Here is a 19,959-nt window from a genome sequence, read left to right on the forward strand (position 1 = left end):
CATGTTAAAGTAGTAATCCTTTATTTTGATACAAACTGGGCCTGCACATTTCAAACAAACTGGACATTAAGGGTAATATTTATCTTCTTCCCTGTGGATCACTGTACAGCAGCAGCAAACCACACCCTGACCTCTGATCTCACATTATACCTCTCAAGAGCATTCCACTTTGCACCCCGTATGGACATTTCTAGACCAGGTGCCACTGACTGACTGATATGTTTACATCTTCACTTTAACAAGTAAGTTAGACGTCAAGTCCCACTGGGGCCCATCTCCTCTGAAGTCACCCCCCCGTATAACCCTGAACTCAGCTTTCCAGAAACCTGATCCACTGCTATCCACAAACCTTGACTTTAAATCCATCTCTTATAATCTTCAGTTTTCTCTCTCCTGTCATTTGTTACACTTTAGTTGCGTTGCATATCATATTCGAGTCGCAACCTCTTGCCGAACCTCAACCACAGGAAGGCGAATGGCAAGTGGGGGGTCTGTTGGAAGTGGTTGTCTGTTTTCCTCATCAGTGGAAGTCTAGGTCACCAAACCACAAGAGCCTCTGGCTCACCTCACACAAACTTTGGTTTCATCTGACAGCCACAAAGAGAGCAGTGTTTAACGCTTTAAACAAGGGCCATTATTATAAAGCTGCGAAAGAGAGAATGTCTGTGAAATCTTTCAATCTCACTTGGCGACAGAGCATTGTTTTCCTGATTCACCTCTAGGAGAATGAAATCTTTGAGGGGATAAATAGACAGGGAGCAGTGACCTTATGAGTATTTTGACCACCTTGAGGATGACAGGGCCGGACTAGCCGATCCCCATTGCCTTCAGTCTTTATTATAAGCTAAGCTAGCTAGTTTGTAGCCAGCTTCATATTTAGCTAAAGTGACCACACTTCCCAGTTTTCCTGGTTTCAAGCTGACTGTTCCAAGTCCTGACAAATATCTGTAAAACACTAAAATGCACCAGTTTCCAACAGTCACTACCAAATTGGAACAGTTTTCCCCACCTTTAAAATAATATTAACATACAGCTTGTATCATGTTCTGTCCCAATCATTATAATTGCGGGTTTGAAAAATATGGCCACCCTTTATTTAGCATACAAACATGAGATTGATAGTTATCAACTTAAAGGGTATTTCCCAAAATGACTATTCCTTTAATACATTAAAGGTCTGATCGATGATCAGAGCAGCTTGTGTATCAAAATATTTAGTTTGTCTCTGCATGTTCCAAGACACAACACCATATTTGGAAAACTTGATGTTGAGTCTTAGTAAACCAGATGTTTGATTGTGGTCCATTGCAAAATGTCTCAGTCTCCTTTAGTGTTTTGCCCAACTGACAAAAGATCATTTGAACCAGGCTGCATCAGCTCACAGGCTCCCGAGATAAAAGTTCTCGCTAGAACATTCTAAAAGGATCTTGGATGTCACCAGTAGGCTCTACTCTATCTCTCTCCCTACTTTATAGATAGCGGACAGATGGAACTAGGCTGTCGCTTTGCTAAAGTTAGCAATGCAATTAGTTCACACTCTAATTAGCTGTGAGAGGAGCAGAGGCACACCAGATTTCCCTGGTGTCTAAAACCTGTTTCCCAGCCCTCAATAAGAGTAAATGAGGTCCTGGCAGCTGCAGCAGGAAATATCCAAAAAGAAATACATGGCAGATCCTACGATAAATGATAGTTTAACAAACAGTTGATTAAGTGTGGTTTAGTTATGGGAAATGGAAATGGAATTTTAGATCGTTCTGTGTGTCTAATCGGTGGTTCCTAAAACAACTTTCTCTATTTTCTAGAACACCGGTTCCCGACCACAAGAGGTCAGAAGTTCTTTTGAACACCTAGAGATTTTTATCATTTCCAAATTGTAGTTGTCAGCCTAAACCAACGCTGACATGACAGACGTCACTTGAGGCAATTCATCATCTTATTAAGACAGCTTTTTGTCACATCTACGTCAACAAACTATAATGTTTAATAGAGTTCCCCTTTAATGAATCACAAGACAAAAATACTGGAAACCTTTATTATTGAAGAGCAAACAGTTCATTTTAAAAGGTTTCTTAAGTAACAATAGCAACGTAAAATAAACTTTATATTTCGTTGAAGAAGTATGATTCATTTATAACAACTAAATGTCTCTCAGACTACCCTCTTTACTCAACTCTAGAAAATGTGGTTTCACTTTAGGACCAGCAATTCCTGAGAAGGCCACATTCCCAAACACTGTTAGTACTTCTAGCCAAGCGTAGCACTTCATTGGAAAGAAAAAATAATGTCTGATGAGTGTTGCTTCCATCTGTGTGTATATGGATACGTGCGTGAGTGTGTGCTGAGGTGAAACTGCAACCCCAAGAATGTGGAGGGGATATAAAACAATTAAAGCCCTGTTAAGGAAGTGCAGCGCTGGCGGGCATCGCACATCAGGTGCAAAGGACGACCCAACAATAGAGTGCTCTGGGCCGGTGAGCAGATCAATGTCGTATGCATGGTGAACGGGGCCAAATTCTTCACCTGACTGACACTCTGGACACATTAGACATTCATAATGGACACGAGTCACTGGAAGGTCAACTTGATGCATACCGCCTTAAATGACATCCATGTCATTTGTAAAGGATACAGCTTGGTTTCCAAGGTCTTCCATCGGGATCACCACTGTTTATTTACCGATTTTTTTTCTGTCCTTGTCCAATGATGAAGTGACAGAGCTCTATAGGCTTAACTAACTCTATGTTAAAACATGCAAACAATAGAACCAACACCGTACCAGTAACATTAGTCATTTTTAGTTTCTTTCAACAGATAACCACCATTAACATAAATCAAACATCTTCCACAATCTGGACTTGGTCTTCCAGATGAATCTGGAAAGAAATATTTAAACTTCCCGTCCTACTTAGACAATTACAGTTTTGTAAGAATTGTGTGTCTGACAAACCAGCAGCGTAGACTTTACATTGATGTTTGTCTGACAGTGGGGAAGAAATTCTCTGGCACTAAATGAAAGGTCTCGTTGGAACATTAGCTATTCATGAACTTGTTACTCCCCTGGAGGGACGGGATCAGGAATCCCACCCATTTACGAGAAAAAGGCTGCGTCTCAAGGAAACTGATCCCGATCTGATGGCTCAGGGTGCAGCACAGCTTAGCTGTTTCTTTCACTTCAAAAAAAACAAACATAATCTTGCATGCATTATCTCAAAAGGCATTATCTCTTTTCTCTTATCTCTTTTGTGGGGCTTCAACTGTCACTCCTATTCACAATGACTGACATTTGAAAGAAACTGTAAAGGACAGTTTAAATAGAAATACCTCTCAAATCTTCAAGGTAAAACTGTTTGTACCTTCTAAAGGTCAGCTTGTTTTTGTTCCATCACTTTCATCAACAAAGCATTCCTCAAATTGCTTCACACAGCATTTTCATCATTCTATAGATAGATAGGAAATTACCGCTTTGTACTTGATCCCAAACATGAGAAAGTGTGTAAATACAAACAGCCTGTAATGGTGGTGTATTGTGTTCCTCATCAGGAATATGACCATCAGGATAAAGATGGATACAGATGGAACCAGGAGCAGTGGGATGATGTGGCAGTTAGAAAGGGTAAGTGGCTTGTCTTCACAAAAAGTGTTCTTGAGCATGATGCTGAAACACGGGTCCTTCTTTCCTCTTTTTTTATTTTTTAAATTTCTTATTATTTTTAATTTTAATAGTTTCTGTCTGTTAAACTTCTCTGTATGAATGTCATCCAAGAGTTTGTCCCTTTTCCTCGTCTTTGAGGCACACAGGCTGTTGTGTGCCTCATAAATCACCTTATAAAGTTAATACGGTGAACGTGTTGGCAAACAAAGTTAATACGGTGAACGTGTTGGCAAACAATTTTTTGAGTTTTGAATTGTGTGTCAACTTGACAGTGAAAAAATTAAAATAAAGTTGATGGTCGTAAACCCAAAACAATGAGTTGAAAGATGCAAAAATTCACAGAAAACATAGTAATTTGATCCAATTTTGATTAAAACATTTTTATATGTATTATTTCAGCTTTAATATTTTTAATGCATTATGTAAAGCATGCTGATATACCTTTCTTAGTAAATAAAATAACTTGACTTCTCTTATCATGTCTTGTAAGATAATGTTTGTCTGAGATGGACAGACAGATACTGTATGTCAAATGACAGTTTCCTACCCTCACCTGATATCCTTCTTGTCCTTCATGTCAAGTTATGTCAGTTTTATTTATATAGCCCAGAATCAGAAATTTGCCTCAATAGGCTTTATCTCATCAGAGGTCTCTTGTATGTGAATTCTTCCACATATATTTTCAAGCTTTCCTGTATCTTCAGGCATTACCCCTGTTTCGAGCACTTCACATCAATAAATGCACACTTTACCACCCAACACCCAGTCAAAGCACCCGACTTGCCTCGTTTAACCACACGCTGCTCCATGTCCTAAGTATCGACAACAATGCCCCCACAGCACCAGATGGAGAACCATAAATCACAGGCCCATGTGCACCCAAGAGAGTCCATAAATAGTGTAACAGTTCTGAGGGTAAAGACATCGAGGCGAGCCCCTGATCCCCCACGGGTCCAGAGGGCCGAGGCAGCATGTGAGTCGCTGGACCATAACTCTCCGATTCTTTCGGTGACAGAGAGCCTTTTTTATGCTCTCATTAGCTTGTGAGTAAATCATAGAGGGGAAACACTGCCATGCACTTATTCTTCAGCTACGGCCAGTGATGGTTTGTCTGAAAGTATTCTGCAGAGAAAAGCCAGATGTCTGGGTGGAGATTGTGTGAGACAAAGAAAGACAGAGATAAGGAAAAAGACAGGGCAGTTGAGACAAATTATTTTCATATGATTCATAGGAATGTTTTGTTGAGGTTTCTTTCCACACAGTAGGATGGAATAAGTCATGGAAAGGTTTCAAAAACCTGAATTTATGACTGACCTAGTACTATCGTTGCTACCTTGATTTAAAAACCACAACCACCTGATGCTTCAAGTAAACAAGAACAACCTCCAGGGATTCTCCTTTTAATCATACATTTTTATTTCAGACCAGACTAAACAGACTTTTCATAAGTTTTCTAGTCTATTCTCATCCAACACTTCCTTGCTAATCAATGTGCTGTAACAATCATCCGTTACAGCCAACATAAACCACATACAGATGCCAGACCATGAGAATTGATACAATTAATCCCTTCACTATTGTAAAAGGGGTTTAAGGATGGTCATAGTCTGAGGGGTCGGGCGGTTGTTGCAAGTGTGTTTCTGTTAAACCCCCATGACTGAATCTATTTTCTGAGGCACCTATGACACTCATCTGGACCACAACAATGCCCCCTTTCTCCTTTCCGCCTCACGCTTGGCTGGCTTCTCTGAATACAACCCAGGGCGAAATAATCCATACCCCTGAACCCCCACACAGCACTCACATACACAGAAACACACACATGAATACACATGTTGGCACTTAAATGGTCACACGTGTTGGGGCTCACTGAAATGAAAGTCTCACTTCTTGTAGAATACACAAGCACACACATGAAACTCTAAGCTTAAGTAAACACATACAATCACAAATAAAACTGTCAGAAAATACACATGATAAATATAAGAACATTGAAGCTTAAACATCTACAAGAGCTAAAATCAGAATCAGACAACTCAGAAACACAACACTGCCCTCATGTGGAGATCATGAAGAAATACAAAAGATAGGTTTCATTTCTTCCACACAATTAGTTCAAATTAGTACCAAAACAGTCCACTCTTGAATTTATCAATGTGTCACATTCTGCAAACTGAAGACATTAAAACATTAAAACAATCCAACCCTCATTAATGTGGCATCTTGTCCACTATATTAAACTGTAAACAGACTATTTTTGCGGTGTTCACCTTGACAGAATTGCATTCTACATAACACTGAATTATATTTACATGTATGTGCATTTTAACTTACAGTTATCCATTATTTTACTCCATATAAATTGTTTAAAGTCCATTTTGCTCTCAATAGATGTTTATGTAATGCAGTAGTTTAACAACCAATAACCAATTCAATTAAAAAACATTTAACTATTGCCACAATTTCCCATGATCATTTCCAAAAAAAAATACACTCATGTGTGCATGCCCAATCTGGGCCCAGCAACAACATACTTAAAAAGAAAAGCCCTCTGAAAACTTTTGATGAATTAATTTTCAATCTGAACAATTTAGACCCTCACAGTCTCACCCACTTGGCTCTTGAAAAGCACAAACTGTTTTATAGAGGCAATAGAGGGCTGATGATGATATGGGTTTATTCTAGGCCCAGCCCAAAATGTGTGCAAAACTTGAGGAAAAAGTGCCCATACACACTTGTATAAGGGAACCTTGTGACCTTTTGACCAGGTTGTCTTCGACCTAAACATGCAACCAGGCCAGCCAGTTTTTCTCTGCAAGCCCAACTGTGAGTTGGAAGAAGATCCAATCTTTTAGCTTTAAAAGAAAATGAATACATACTGCTTTAAGACTGAAAGACTCTCTCTCTATATGTTAATTTAGTTCAATATGGCTTTATTGCAATGAAAGTTGAAAAAAAATGTTGCCAAAGCATCAAAATAAAAAAGTACACAATAATATGAATATATGAATATCAATTCATCAATATCAACATACAATTACGTTATTGTTACATTAATCTCTCCCTCTATCTCAGGGGTCTCAAGCGCAGATACTAATGTAAGCATGGCCTTAAGGCTTTAGAACTGCATATGGTATTAACAACCTTCTACAAGGTGAGACTGGAGCTTTGTGATAGCAGGCTGTATTTTCGTCCCTACAGGCATATTTGAATTGGAATACTTTTCTGTTTGTCTTCAGCTGTGACTGTGTTAAATAGTGACAATGTATGGGCATTGATGCATTTACTCTTTGATATAATTATGCAAACTCCTGTCAGAAATATACATGAAATGCATTAAGCATTATTGGATTCATAGTTCATCATAGAAAGTCTGAAGATGCCTTTTGGATGCAGGTATTATACGGATGCTTCCTGTCACACCACTCAGATGACTAAATGTTCTGAATGACCTGCTGATAAGCAGCAGACTGTCTAAAAGAGCAACATCATGACCATCGTCAGTGAGCGAATGTAGTCGCTGTGAGGAGGGCAGAGCCGCTGTGTTCTCCACAGGATCCATTCTTTACACATCTGATCTTCATGCTGCGTGTTGAAACATCCTGGATGCTCACAGTAAATAACCACAGGAACAAGTAAGAGTTTATTTTCTCATTTTATGCTTATAAATGATATCTGCTAAAGAAAAAGTATTTCTGTTCAATAGCAGGTCTACAATATTGCTAAATCCAAGTATTTGCTGTTGTTAATTTCACTTGCTTTGTTTTATTGATTGTGTGTCTTCTGCTACTGAAATTTTTTTGGCTATTAATGCTTTTCCTTCTTTTTACAATTCTTATGTTTACCATTGTGCCAAACTAAACCTTTGATATGGATATCCAAAAGAATAGACAATCCTTGCCACATTTGTTGGTATTGAAGTTATTTTTTTACCCTGTGGTACATATAAAACCAATATAAGCTCCTCTGCTTACCATGTTGTCTTTGCATTGATCCAAGGGGCAACACAGAACTATATTCCTGTTCTTGTCCTGTCTTTTAATGCTTTGTACTTGCCTTGTCTTTTACAATAATATAGTTGCAGCTAAATCATTGAATTGTTCCTCTAGATGTTTTTATGTCAACGATTATTCACATTAATAACTCCTTTTTGTACAGCCAATGTTTACATCACTGTATCAGAGCGTAGTCTTCCCCTGACACTGGCCCCCCGGAGCAAGTTGGTTGGTTTTGATAAGAAGTTAAAGGCGGTGATGTCACCATCTCGACTTCTTATCTTTACAGCCATTTAAAGGGCTGGTTTTTAAACATGTGGATTTTCGTCATCGCTCTCTCAATTTACTGTTTAATTCTACGAGGTGCCTGATGAAAAAACACTGGATTATGCTGTAAAACATGTTAGAGAATATGCTAATTAAGACTGTGTTTTCGTATTAAATGTTATTATTTATATCTTCTACCAAATGTAATCAAACAAACAGTTTTTATGGTGTTTTTTCTTGAGCATCAGGACAGTTTATTCAAATTCAGTCAGATAAGCCTCGATTACATTGTTTGAAGCACCATTGGCATACTATTTCTTAGTATATAATAACAATAACTTACAAATTTGAACTAACTTAAACTAAATTCACTGTTAATTATTTAAAGTTAGATAAAAAATACCACATTTTATCTAAACATGTGCTTTGACCTAACTGCTTCTGTCATATTAAATTATCAAGTCATAATACTGTAACTCTTTCTTTGTCTTTTTTTCTAAACAGAGCGCCCTTTACCAAATAATCCATCAGAGGGTGTCATCTCACAATCTTCTTTCTTAAACTTGTAAACCCAGAGTAAATATACTGAACAATTGACACTAAATTAGCACAAAAAAAAAAATCAAATTTGTTCATACCTATTTATTCCGGTGTCCCAAAAATAGTGCTGAAATTATTATTGTCAAAAATGTGTATGAAACACCTTTTTGATGAAGAGCTTATTTGAGAGTAAATATAAGTTCTGTTTGTATAATACAAACAGAACCTTTGTCTGCACATTTTGATTTACCTTCAAACAACATGTGTCAGCTATTGATAGAAGATAGCAGAAAGAACGTGTGTGTGTCGAACATGAATATGTAATATTTTATGTGTAGAGTTATATTTATACATAGCAGGACTGTGGAATAGTCATTTTAGAGACAGAAAGACAAAGGGGTAAGAGAGAATAGAAAAGAGATTATAATGTGAGTGTGTGCTTGTTAGTGTCAAGGCCACCCACAGATGAGTTTACGAGGACGAGGATTAATCTGACTCAGACAGCCGAGGCAGTGAATAGGCTGGGAGGAGGAAGAACCACATAATCTGATGTCCCGCCTGCCGCTCACTCCAGCCAGCAATGGTCTGGACTGGGGAGTGTGTTGCTTGGGATAGCTTACCTAAATGGATTACAGGACAGCATATGTCAACGAAAGGGCACCTGGACACACATACACATACACCAAACCACAAACACACTGTACAGGCAGGTGCACAACAGTAGGAGATAAGTCAGAAGTGCATTTTTCAACCCCTGCAAGGAGTTTAGAGTCATTACCAGCTGAGAGAGACAGGGATGTTGGAGCTGCTCTGCAACTTCGAAATGTCTCTGCCTTTTCTCTCCATAATAGACTTTCTTTCTACCCTTTGACCTTTTACAGTCATTGCCCACCGGCTAAATTATTCCCTTTTCTTCCAGATATCGGTTTCTCTGAAGTCTGACTTGAGTATCAAGTGTCTGCGAGCTGCTACAACAGGAGGATGGCGTCAAAGGAAGACAAAGAGTCTGAGGCCCAGGCTCCAGACAAAAGCCAGGTCGGGACTCTGGATTTTGAGGCAACCGCCGACCGGCTGGAGCAGCTGATGACGAGCATGGAGGAGCTGGTGTTGGAAGTGGAGCAGCTGCGGGGCGATTGCAGCAATCAAGCCAGGGAGCTGATGTGTGCAGCGGCCGACCTGAGGAAGCAGCAAGAAGAGCTAAAGGAGGGTTATGCTGAGCTATCCAGAGAGATGAAGGAGATCATGGATTCATTGGATGACATGTTCAGAGAGAGTGACTTCGAAACCAAAGAGACGCAAGCAGAGAAACTGAACCAGCAGCTCTTAGGAGCAGAAAGTGACTGACAAACTTTGTTTCTCGTTCGAGGAGGAAGCCAAAACTCTGGAGTGTGTGGTTTTGAATTTGGATGTGAGTCAAAATTTGGTTTGGATGGGTATGGATGTGGGGTGGGATGCTGAGGTTTTACAGCATTGCTTTAATGAGATTCTTGACTGACATTATATAACGTTTCTGTTGTGCAAGTGATACTTTTTAGGTCTATATTCAACAATCACATTCACTGAAAAATTGTTTGTGAAATGCAAGGTTATGTATGACTTTTAATAGTGTAGTAAATATATTACAGCCTCAATAATATTCATCAGGTTCAATTGAAACCTCTCTGTCGTAGTTTAATGAAACTCAAACATTATGAGATTAACAAGGTCAAAATTTGGTGCATTGCTTTCTCACTATATTTTCATGCTGCTGTCTTTAAAGCAAGTTATGAAAGACCTGTGCTGCGTGTCATCAAATTCTTTACTTTGACTTCTGCATCTTTCTTTTTTTCCTGCCCACCCACTAACAAACACACACACTCACACACACACACACACACACACACACACACACACACACACACACACACACACACACACACACACACACACACACACACACACACACACACACACACACACACACACACACACACACACACACACACACACACACACACACACACACACACACACACACACATCACAGCTATCATTTTCAACCACCATGGGTCTTGGCAGTTATGACTAAAGTATATATGTTCTTACTCCCGGCAGCCTGGATGGCTCTTCCAGCAATTGCGGCACAAGAATGTTGCACTTCAGCAGCTTTTGGTACATCTTTTATATTCTCCTCCCATCAAGGCTAACTAAAGTACATCTAAATAAAGCCTTAGAGCAATGTTTACCTCCAACAAGCTCCTCTGCTGTGACTTACTGGTCTGTATTTAGTGGTTATGGGATGTGTGAAAGGCATAATCAGTGGCCAACACAGGTAACTTCAAGATCTCTTTTACCATCAATCTCACTTTGATGGGGTTCCTTGTTCAATGTATAGCAACAATTAAATGTGTACCATAAGATCTTCTTCTTCTTCTTCTTCTTCTTCTTCTTCTTCTTCTTCTTCTTCTTCTTCTTCTTCTTCTTCTTCTTCTTCTTCTTCTTCTTCTTCTTCTTCTTCTTCTTCTTCTTCTTCTTCTTCTTCTTTTGAATTGGGACAAACAATGATTATCTCTGAACACATGTAAAGTTTTTATTACCCTGCTAAAATTTCCGGTGGCTCTACATCTACATTTTTGTAATATTGTGCGTCCAGCACACAAAGTGTTTTTAAGAATGTTGCTGTAGCTACGTTCATTATAATAGTCTAATCCTAGAACAAAATGATGTGGATTTAGAGGTAAATCTATCCCAAATACTTTCTTAATCTCTGTTTGGATTGAGAGCAAAAACGTTACAGTTTTAGGGAATGATCACATAATATGATTATATTTACCAAAGTTATTTTTACACTTCAGACACAATGGAGAGCACATAGGTTGTTATTTACATCAACTAGCCTGGGTTACATGTAGGCTGTGAATAATATTGTATTGGGTCTTGTAGGATTTGTGAGAACAAGTATTTGATCCTAAATATGAACTTCGTCCTTGTCAAAGTAGCTTTCAATAGACCTCCAGGTGATTCATGTACAAACCAGTATTTATTTAACTAAAACATATAATGAAAGAATTTGATATATAACTACAAAATAAGCAGTGTCGCGGCCTGAGGGGGATTTCTCTGTGAGGTTGAAACCTGACACTTTATGGGCTGTGGTGTTGGTGAGGAGAGAGGGTGAGGAGATAAAAAAGCTGGGTGTCAGTGCCTTCATTCACTGGGGAGGTGCGTATCCGTCTGGACTGCTGAGAATCCACTTCAAGAAGGTAAGACAAAATAGGATCGCGTGATGTTATTAGTTATTTAATCTAGCCAAGGATAAACACTTTGCACATTGAATGCATGCAAAAAAAAATTACCAAGCATAACAAGAAATGTACATGTGCATCTGATATACACATGGAATGTCATTCAGCTTCTTCCCCATGGCCATCACTCTCATGAACAATGAATCCTTCATCCTCTGTATGGTACAAATCCATGTGCATTAACCCGGTTACTTTAAATTCAAATTGTTTGCATATTTATTCAAGCAGCCTTGCACTCTGCATATTTGCACTTTTATCGACATGTCGTTTTTTGTGTTTTTATGTTCATATATATACTTTTTCATTTTTATATTTCTGTGTACAAAATAGTTAATGTTTATCCTTTTTTCTTCTTGGACCTCCTTGATTTTTTGTTTATTGGTCTGTTTCTGTGTATTAGTGAGTGCAAGTAAGTCAGATTCCATGTCAGATTCCATGCGTACGCATACATAGTCAATAAAGCTGATTCTGATTCTGATTCTGATGGTGAGAAGTACTTGCATTAAAATGTAGTTATATTGTTGCTATCCTCTTCAGTAGTTGTGCAGTAGCTTCTGGTGAAAATGAACATCTTACAAGTCCTCGGTCTCCTACAGCTGATGGCTGTACCTGCTTTCACTGTGAGTACCATCGTTAACAATATTAATGTTATTCCATTTGAATTTCCATATCAGTAATAAGTACTTGAGTACAGATGGAAGCTACAAAGAACACTTAGAACAGTATGTCCTGACTCTCAACATAAAAAAACAGAAATGTCTACTCTCCGACACGTGTCAGCATTGATGCTGTTTCCATACCATAAAGAGGGTTTATGCAACATGTAGGGGAAGGTTTGTGGGTAAATGTTCCAGCTTCTATTTTGGTGTCTCTAGTATGCTGTTAGTGTGTGTTAGTGGTTCGTGGTGGGCTATGATATGGCGTGTGAGAGAGCATTATGTGTTCCAGAGGCTGATTTGTTTTTTCTTTTTCAGCTGATTCGGCCAACCCATGACTACTGGGGAGAGTTTGGAGCCTATGGGCCCTGCAGCCGCACCTGTGGAACGGGAGTGACAATGAGAACTAGGAAATGTATTACTTCGAGGTGGGACATTAAGACATAGGATGATGGGATGTCTCATCTTTTGAATATTTTGCGACAAGGGGCCCTATTTTGATTTGTAATAAAAGTTGCACCATACTTATATGTTTTAATTTGTGTTGCTATCTCTCTTCTTTATTTTGCATTGTCTTTTTATTTTCAATTTATTCTTTATCAAACATCATAATAAGATCATAATTTATAAAGTTGTGCACATGATCTGCATAAATAAAGCCAAATGCATTTAGCAACAAACAGAGATGCAAGTAAATAACACTCTTTCCTCTCTCTTACAGGACAGATGGAGGACATAATTGCATCGGCTCCTCTAAGTCCTTCCGAACCTGTAATACACAAGTAATCATCCTATTTTATTGCCTCTTAATGAATTCCACCAATCCATAACCTACACTTAATGTTTCCTAAAATATGCCAACAGTCCATTAATTTGTTTCATGGCAGGAATGTCCAGTTGGATCCAGGGACTTCAGGGAGGAGCAGTGCTCCCAGTTTGACAGAGCGGACTTTCAGAGCAAAAGCCACACATGGGTGCCTTATTATGGAGGTATATAACATCCACCTTACCTGAGTCTATGAAAGAATACCTAAAAATATGTATTTGTGTTATATGTAACCTCTTAAGATAACCAGAGGTGTGGGTGTTTACCAAGTTGTTAATTATAGGAACAACATTTACATAATATACATTAATAGTGATGGGCATAACTCTAAGTTATGTGACTGTGTCTTCTTTCTCTAACACTCTCTGTATTGCGCTACAGTTTATAAAAAAACCTGGGTCATCCCTCTTGATTTATATACTATTTGTTCTTTAGCATCCAATCCATGTGAGTTGAGCTGCGTCCCAAGAGGACAGAACTTCTTCTACAGACACAGACCTGCAGTGGTGGATGGGACACCATGCTATGTGGGCCGCACTGATATCTGTGTGGACGGCATCTGCAGGGTGGGAACAGAACTGGGATCCATAACTTTCAGAATTCTTGTTTTTACTTTTTCTATCTGTAAAATATCATTGTGCATTTTTCTAAATTTATAGAAAATATTTTTTCTCTCTCCAGACACTGTTCCAGGGAGAGTTTATGGGCTTGGATGAGGACGCTAATTCCGTACCCTCTGCTGATATTGTTGCTGTTGCTTCTCATCCAAGGGAGACATTCACATACATCTACAAAATCGGTGTCTATGGCCAGTGCTCTGCCTCCTGCAATGGAGGAATGCAGTATCGCAGCGTGGAGTGTTCGGTTCAGGACCCAGCGAACCCCCGTGTGGTGGAAGAGTCTCACTGCATCACCCAGCGCCTGCAGAGGCCACACAGCCAGCAGGCCTGCAACATGCATCCATGTGCTGCTGAGTACAGTGTCTCCAGCTTCAGTGTGGTGTGTATCTTACACGTTTGACCATCATACAGACAGACAATGACATATTGTTTCTGGTAACAGAATGGGAAGAAGTTAAAGACCTAACAAAATAAGACTTAAACATTTATCCTTTAAAGCAAAAGGGAAAATACAATATAAGTGTATGAATCTATGTTTACGTTTGCTGTATATTTGTAGAGTGGAAAAACACATCAATATCTTGGTCATGGGAAACACTGAGGTTTATGGTTAATGTTATAAAGTTTTAAAAGTTTTGTTTGAATAACGGCTACCAACTGTCTTGACTAAGGTCTATTTTATCTCATCATTATGCTGAGGTATCAAAATTGATTTGGTCATGATATATAAATGTTTATTTTGATTAAACATTGAATATCTTGTCACATGTAATGGTCAGTGCTCGGTGACTTGTGGAGAGGGCCAGCAGACCAGGGAGGTGACCTGCTTGGGTTCGAGAGGTGAACGTCTGGCTGACCAGGCCTGTAGTGGACTGGCAAGACCTCCTTCTGTTCAGGCCTGCCGCAGACCTGCCTGTCACACACACATCACCTGGCATGTGACTGACTACGGACTGGTAGGTGAAATTGATCTTAACAAACAAGAAAAGCGTTGGGGTGATGGACTGGGGAGAAAGCTTTTTGTCTTTCCTTTTTCTCCACATTATTTACCCTCTCATGTCTTGTCCCTGCAGTGCACCAGAAGCTGCAGCGGTGGTGTGAGGGAGAGGAAAGTTGGCTGCTTTGATACAGATTTGAACCCCTACCCAGAGGCCCGATGTGGAACAGCCACTAAACCTCTTTCTGTGGAAACATGCAACTCTCAGCCCTGTCCCGGAGCACAGAGTGAGCCAAATCTGAGCCAATCAACTCTTTGGGTTTAATTGGCTGTGCTTGTTTGTATTTAACCAATGTGCTTTACATTTAGTGGTCCCAAGTGTTCAGGACCCAAGGGCACATGAAAGCACCACGAGAGGATTTGTGCCACATGTTCCAGAAGACCCTTCAGGTATGTGGAGGAAGTTTTGTTGGAATGCTATTCTCTTTTCTGTGCATGAGTGAAATGCATGCAATTAGTTTGTATATGTAGCTAAAGCAGTAGTAAAGAAGATGCACAAAGAATATTTAAAATGAATGCACAACCAGTTATTTAAGCGCAGGTATTGCTCAGGTTATTTTTAAGTGAATGCATCCTCGGGCAATAAAGAAAATGTGCCCATATGTTGCTGTCTAGACCGTGAATGCAAAGCTTTCTCATTGCTTTCTTGTTCCTTTTTTACACACACAAAGCCCGAAGTGTGTCTTTACTACCTTACCCCTGAAAGTCATATTTAAATTAAAAAAAAAAAATCTGTCTTAAATGAACTACTACCAAATTTAATCTTAAACCGTAAAAAAAGTTTAAAAAATCACAGGTCTATTACATGTACAGTATGCTTGTTTGACCATGTCTGCATCTGTGTTTGCTTTAGCTTCCAGGCCACAGACAAACATTGTCTACCCTCCTGTGATTGGTTCTTACTGTGCACAAACGTTGTATGGCTGCTGTCCTGATGGGCACACCTCCGCCACAGGGCCAAGGAACGAGGGCTGCTCCCAAGACGACTGTGTTCGCACCAGGTATCACTGCTTCCTGCACCCGACTCTTTAAACCAACACTTGACATAAATAAAAATTATAAATTGCATTTCCCTTCAAGAGAAAGTGTGTCAAACAGTAAAAGAATCTCTCTTCCCAGGTACGGCTGTTGTTTGGATGGGGTGACTCCCGCTCAAGGATTCGGAAGGGCTGGATGTCCCGAGTTCCTGACAGCTGTGGTAGGAATCACATCTGTGATAATATAGATATATAATAGATATATTAAAGGGACACTATTCTTTGGCTCTGGAGATGCTTTGGCAAGTCTGAGAAAGTCATTAGGGTTATCTGGACTTAAAGTTCAACTTCATGACAGAAAGCCTGGGCTTTAAATAGAGGGCGTTGAATTCAAAACGTGGGCAATCACTAGGCAGGGAGGGTCTAATTAATGACGCTATTGAGTTGCTTTTTTTGGAAGCGTGGGGTCCAGTGTTTTAGGAGTTTGACCAATATTAAAAATCTGGATATGTTGGCGTCTGTTGCACAAGTTTTGATAATTATGATTTAAATATATTATTGAATCATATCATTGTACCTCATTTTTTAACAAGAACTGACCTTATATAGTCCCTGCTACACACACCAACACACAGATATATGTATGTAAATTTACTTGCAATACAGTACAATTTATGTCTCTCTTTCTGTCCTTCTTCCTAAGCAACACACACAACCTTCTGCCCCTACGCCCTCTGGTAATGTGTGCTCCATGCCTCGTGATGAGGGCGCCTGCGATACTTGGAAGGTCCGCTTCTACTTTGACTCCGGCACAGGCAAATGTACTGAGTTCTGGTATGGAAGCTGCCAGGGCAACGGCAATAACTTTATGTCCCTGGAAGCATGCCAGAGAGAGTGTGGAGGTGTGGTGATGAGGGAGCCCCCACCTGCATCTGGCAGAGGGACCCCAAGGAGAGGGGCACAAAGCGGTGCTTTGAGGGCAAGGGCATGACCGTGCTCACCAATAATACCTCCAAATCATGGGATAATCCGAGTCCCGCCTCTAGGAAGCTAGTGATATTTGTACACACGTGGTCTTTACATTGATGACATTCACAAAAATATATTCTACAGCTAACCACATCGTACCTTTCATTTAAACATCAGACTTTACATTAAAAAAATGATCGAGATTGTCTCACATCATAATGGACATGATCCTAGATCATGGTTCTGATCTGTTATAGTTTTGAGCTTTGTATTTTGTTGGTGATGCTTAGTATATTTTGCCTTTTAGATGAGAACTACAATAAAATAATGTCATTGTGATGATAGAGTTTTTTATTTGCCTCCATCTGCTGTTGAAATTTCATTTTTCATTTTTCATTTTTCATTTTTCATTTTTCAATTTCATTTGACCATCTTTTTCTTGAACTATTAGTCAGTTTTTATTAAACAAAATACAATGGTGTGATCATATAACATCCTTAATTTACTCAAGCACTGTGGTTAAATACAGAGTATTGTCATTTTTCCTTTCTTTTATACTTCTACTTAACACTACTAGACAACAGCAGCTAAAACACTGAGATACTACACATTGATGCATCCATATGAATTATCCAGTAATAAGATATGCAATATCGTATATAGATATTTTACCACAAATTAAGAAAGCCTAAGTAAGATTTGAATGCATGACTTTTACTTCCCTTTATGGAATTAAAACTTTTAATTAAATAAAGGATATAAATGCTTTCCCCACTAAAGACATTATTAATCATCATGAGAAGTCACGTTGATTCTGTATTTTTAAGGTAAGACTTTTATTTTGAAACTAAAACTTTATTTTGAACGCACCTCACTTCACAACCGGAAATATCTTCATTCATTTCCTTTGAATGTTTTCTCCCCACACAGCTAGTTTAGCTACATTGTACGGAGAATTGAGAAAGCATTAAATACAGATTGTATTCAGTTTTGCATTTCTAACAGAAATAGACCGGGTCTGCAGTCAGTACAAACATGGTAAGGGTGTTTTTGTTTACGCTTTAAGAGGTGGAAACACGCTGTATTGTGATGTGAACTGTTAGCTCCTGCTAATCCATCATGCTATGGTTGCTAAATATCCGACGTGTTTCTCCTGTTTGAAAAGGTTTCTCATCGTGAATTGGAGCAAAAATATTAAACTGCGCTTTGATAATTTTGGTGGTGTGGAAAAAAATAAAATGACCTGGTGTTATTGTGTGTATTTAATGTTATTAATCATCATTTCAGTCGCACACAATTTTGCTTGTCCAACCAACCAAGAGACCAGAGGGCCGCACTTATGCTGACTATGAGTCAGTGAATGAATGTATGGAGGGTAAGTGTTCAGTGTTTTACAATAGCTTTCACTCAAGTAGACCCCGTGCTGTTTGGGCTTTACCTTTTGGTTTGTTGAGTGTATTCTGTTAGGAACATTACATTTCAATTTCAAAAAATATTCATCATTGAGGGCAATTAAATTAACAATGAATTGCTCCCCTGTCTCAGATCAAAACATATTAAAGACTATTTGCAGTTTAGGATCTGTATGAGGCAACGTAAATGCCCTTTAATGCCCATGTATATTCAAATTGTAGGTTTATATGTTTTTACATTTATTTTGAAATGTCTTGGTTATTGAATTGTAAGTGTACAGTACATGTTGTAACACACAGCATGGACAATAAACTGGAGATGAACCTAAAATAATTAAGTGTTTTTAAAAATTCTAATTATTTTCCTTACATTTTTTTTCTCTCCTGTCTATCTCTCTTTTCAGTGAAGTTGTAGTGTTATTTAAATCTTATAAATGAAGTGTATTATTACCTGTAGCATTTAAGCTATTTTCTTTTTGATGCACACTTTTGGAAATGGCTGTGCCTTCCATTCAGCATGTTTTGCACCTTTCTCCTAGGTGTTTGCAAAATGTACGAAGAGCATCTTAAGAGGATGAATCCAAACAGTCCCTCCATCACTTATGACATCAGTCAGCTGTTTGACTTCATCGACGACTTGGCAGACCTGAGCTGTCTTGTGTAAGTATGATTTGGCTTATCAATTTGAATGAAAGCCAACCTTTCATTGAGTGTGTATCTATCACGTCCAGTAAAAATATCATTTAAATTTGTATACAGGTACAGAGCTGACACTCAAACATACCAACCATACAACAAAGACTGGATCAAGGAGAAGATATATGTCCTTCTGCGGCGTCAGGCTCAGCAGGCAGCAAAGTAAAGGCATCAGTGAGGAGTTGTCCGGCTACACACACTTGGAAGGAGATAATACTGCACTGTATTTCCAAAGCGTCTTGAAGATATTTGTATAAGGACACCATTGTCAGTTTGACAAAGGGAGGGTTTACATATGATACTGTTCATGGGAAAAGGACAGGGTTTGAAAACTGGGGAAAGGAAATTTGAGGCTTTATACAGAAGAAGAGTCCTGCTCTGCGTATGTTTGTAATTTGTTACACTAAGATCAGAGTGGGGCAACAAGCTGCAAGGACTCACTTTTGACTGAGAGGGATTCATGCAGGGCAAAATGCTCCACAGGCTAGGTAAAAAAAAAAAAAAAAAAAAAAGTCACACTTAGCAGTGTGCTTTCAGTTTCCTTAAAAGTTATGTGACATTTTTTTATATACCTTACTGGGCAGTTGGGTTTGAACATGCTGTGGATTTTGAATGCAGATGCTTCATTTTTGAATGACTTAAATGCCCGCAGACTGACTAACCCATTAATGTAACAGATCCCAGAAGACTTATTTTCCATATTTTATCTATTATTATATTATTGTCACTATGTCCTACCATCATGATGTAAAATGTTTTGGGGTTTTTTTTTTTTTCAAGGTGTTGTCTTTTTACGTAGTATCTGATTTCAACTATCCCATTTCTGTTTCTGTTATTATAACGAAATAAAATATTGTTTTATGACTGGTCTGCCATCTGGAATTTCAATACAACCTTTCACACAGTTAGGAATACAGTCCTTGTTTATTTAGAGTCTCAGTATAGAAATTGCTAGTTGTCAAGGATGAATGTGTTTGTGTCAAAACGCTCCACTTACTGGTTGAATATGATTGGCTGGAGGGTAAGTTATATGAAACGTAAAGATATCACTCGAGTCATTTCTGCTGA

The 19,959-nt window shown here is 38.8% G+C and overlaps 2 protein-coding genes across 2 annotated transcripts; both read left to right on the plus strand.

Annotated features, from left to right (window-relative positions):
* The first annotated feature begins 12,275 nt into the window (after positions 1-12,275).
* On the plus strand, positions 12,276-17,091 carry paplnb (papilin b, proteoglycan-like sulfated glycoprotein). Its single transcript, XM_054619086.1, has 12 exons — positions 12,276-12,358; positions 12,713-12,822; positions 13,116-13,176; positions 13,282-13,384; positions 13,656-13,786; positions 13,902-14,219; positions 14,620-14,796; positions 14,914-15,064; positions 15,147-15,227; positions 15,691-15,838; positions 15,957-16,035; positions 16,518-17,091. Exons 1-12 carry the CDS (start codon positions 12,302-12,304, stop codon positions 16,803-16,805), a joined length of 1,704 nt encoding a protein of 567 aa, XP_054475061.1. The 5' UTR covers positions 12,276-12,301; the 3' UTR covers positions 16,806-17,091.
* A 570-nt stretch (positions 17,092-17,661) lies between these two features.
* erh (ERH mRNA splicing and mitosis factor) lies at positions 17,662-19,755 on the plus strand. Its single transcript, XM_054618758.1, has 4 exons — positions 17,662-17,821; positions 18,071-18,158; positions 18,735-18,855; positions 18,955-19,755. Exons 1-4 carry the CDS (start codon positions 17,819-17,821, stop codon positions 19,055-19,057), a joined length of 315 nt encoding a protein of 104 aa, XP_054474733.1. The 5' UTR covers positions 17,662-17,818; the 3' UTR covers positions 19,058-19,755.
* Positions 19,756-19,959: the final 204 nt, after the last annotated feature.

The sequence above is a fragment of the Anoplopoma fimbria genome, chromosome 18, assembly GCF_027596085.1.
Source record: "Anoplopoma fimbria isolate UVic2021 breed Golden Eagle Sablefish chromosome 18, Afim_UVic_2022, whole genome shotgun sequence".
NCBI lineage: Eukaryota > Metazoa > Chordata > Actinopteri > Perciformes > Anoplopomatidae > Anoplopoma > Anoplopoma fimbria.

Coding starts and splice junctions, on each gene's coding strand:
- paplnb (XM_054619086.1), top strand. CDS start 12,302: ATGAACATCTTACAAGTCCTCGGTCTCCTACAGCTGATGGCTGTACCT. Junction 13,177..13,281: donor TCCGAACCTGTAATACACAA/GTAATCATCCTA, acceptor GTTTCATGGCAG/GAATGTCCAGTTGGATCCAG. Junction 16,036..16,517: donor CCGAGTTCCTGACAGCTGTG/GTAGGAATCACA, acceptor CTTCTTCCTAAG/CAACACACACAACCTTCTGC.
- erh (XM_054618758.1), top strand. Junction 18,159..18,734: donor AGTGAATGAATGTATGGAGG/GTAAGTGTTCAG, acceptor CCTTTCTCCTAG/GTGTTTGCAAAATGTACGAA. Junction 18,856..18,954: donor GCAGACCTGAGCTGTCTTGT/GTAAGTATGATT, acceptor ATTTGTATACAG/GTACAGAGCTGACACTCAAA.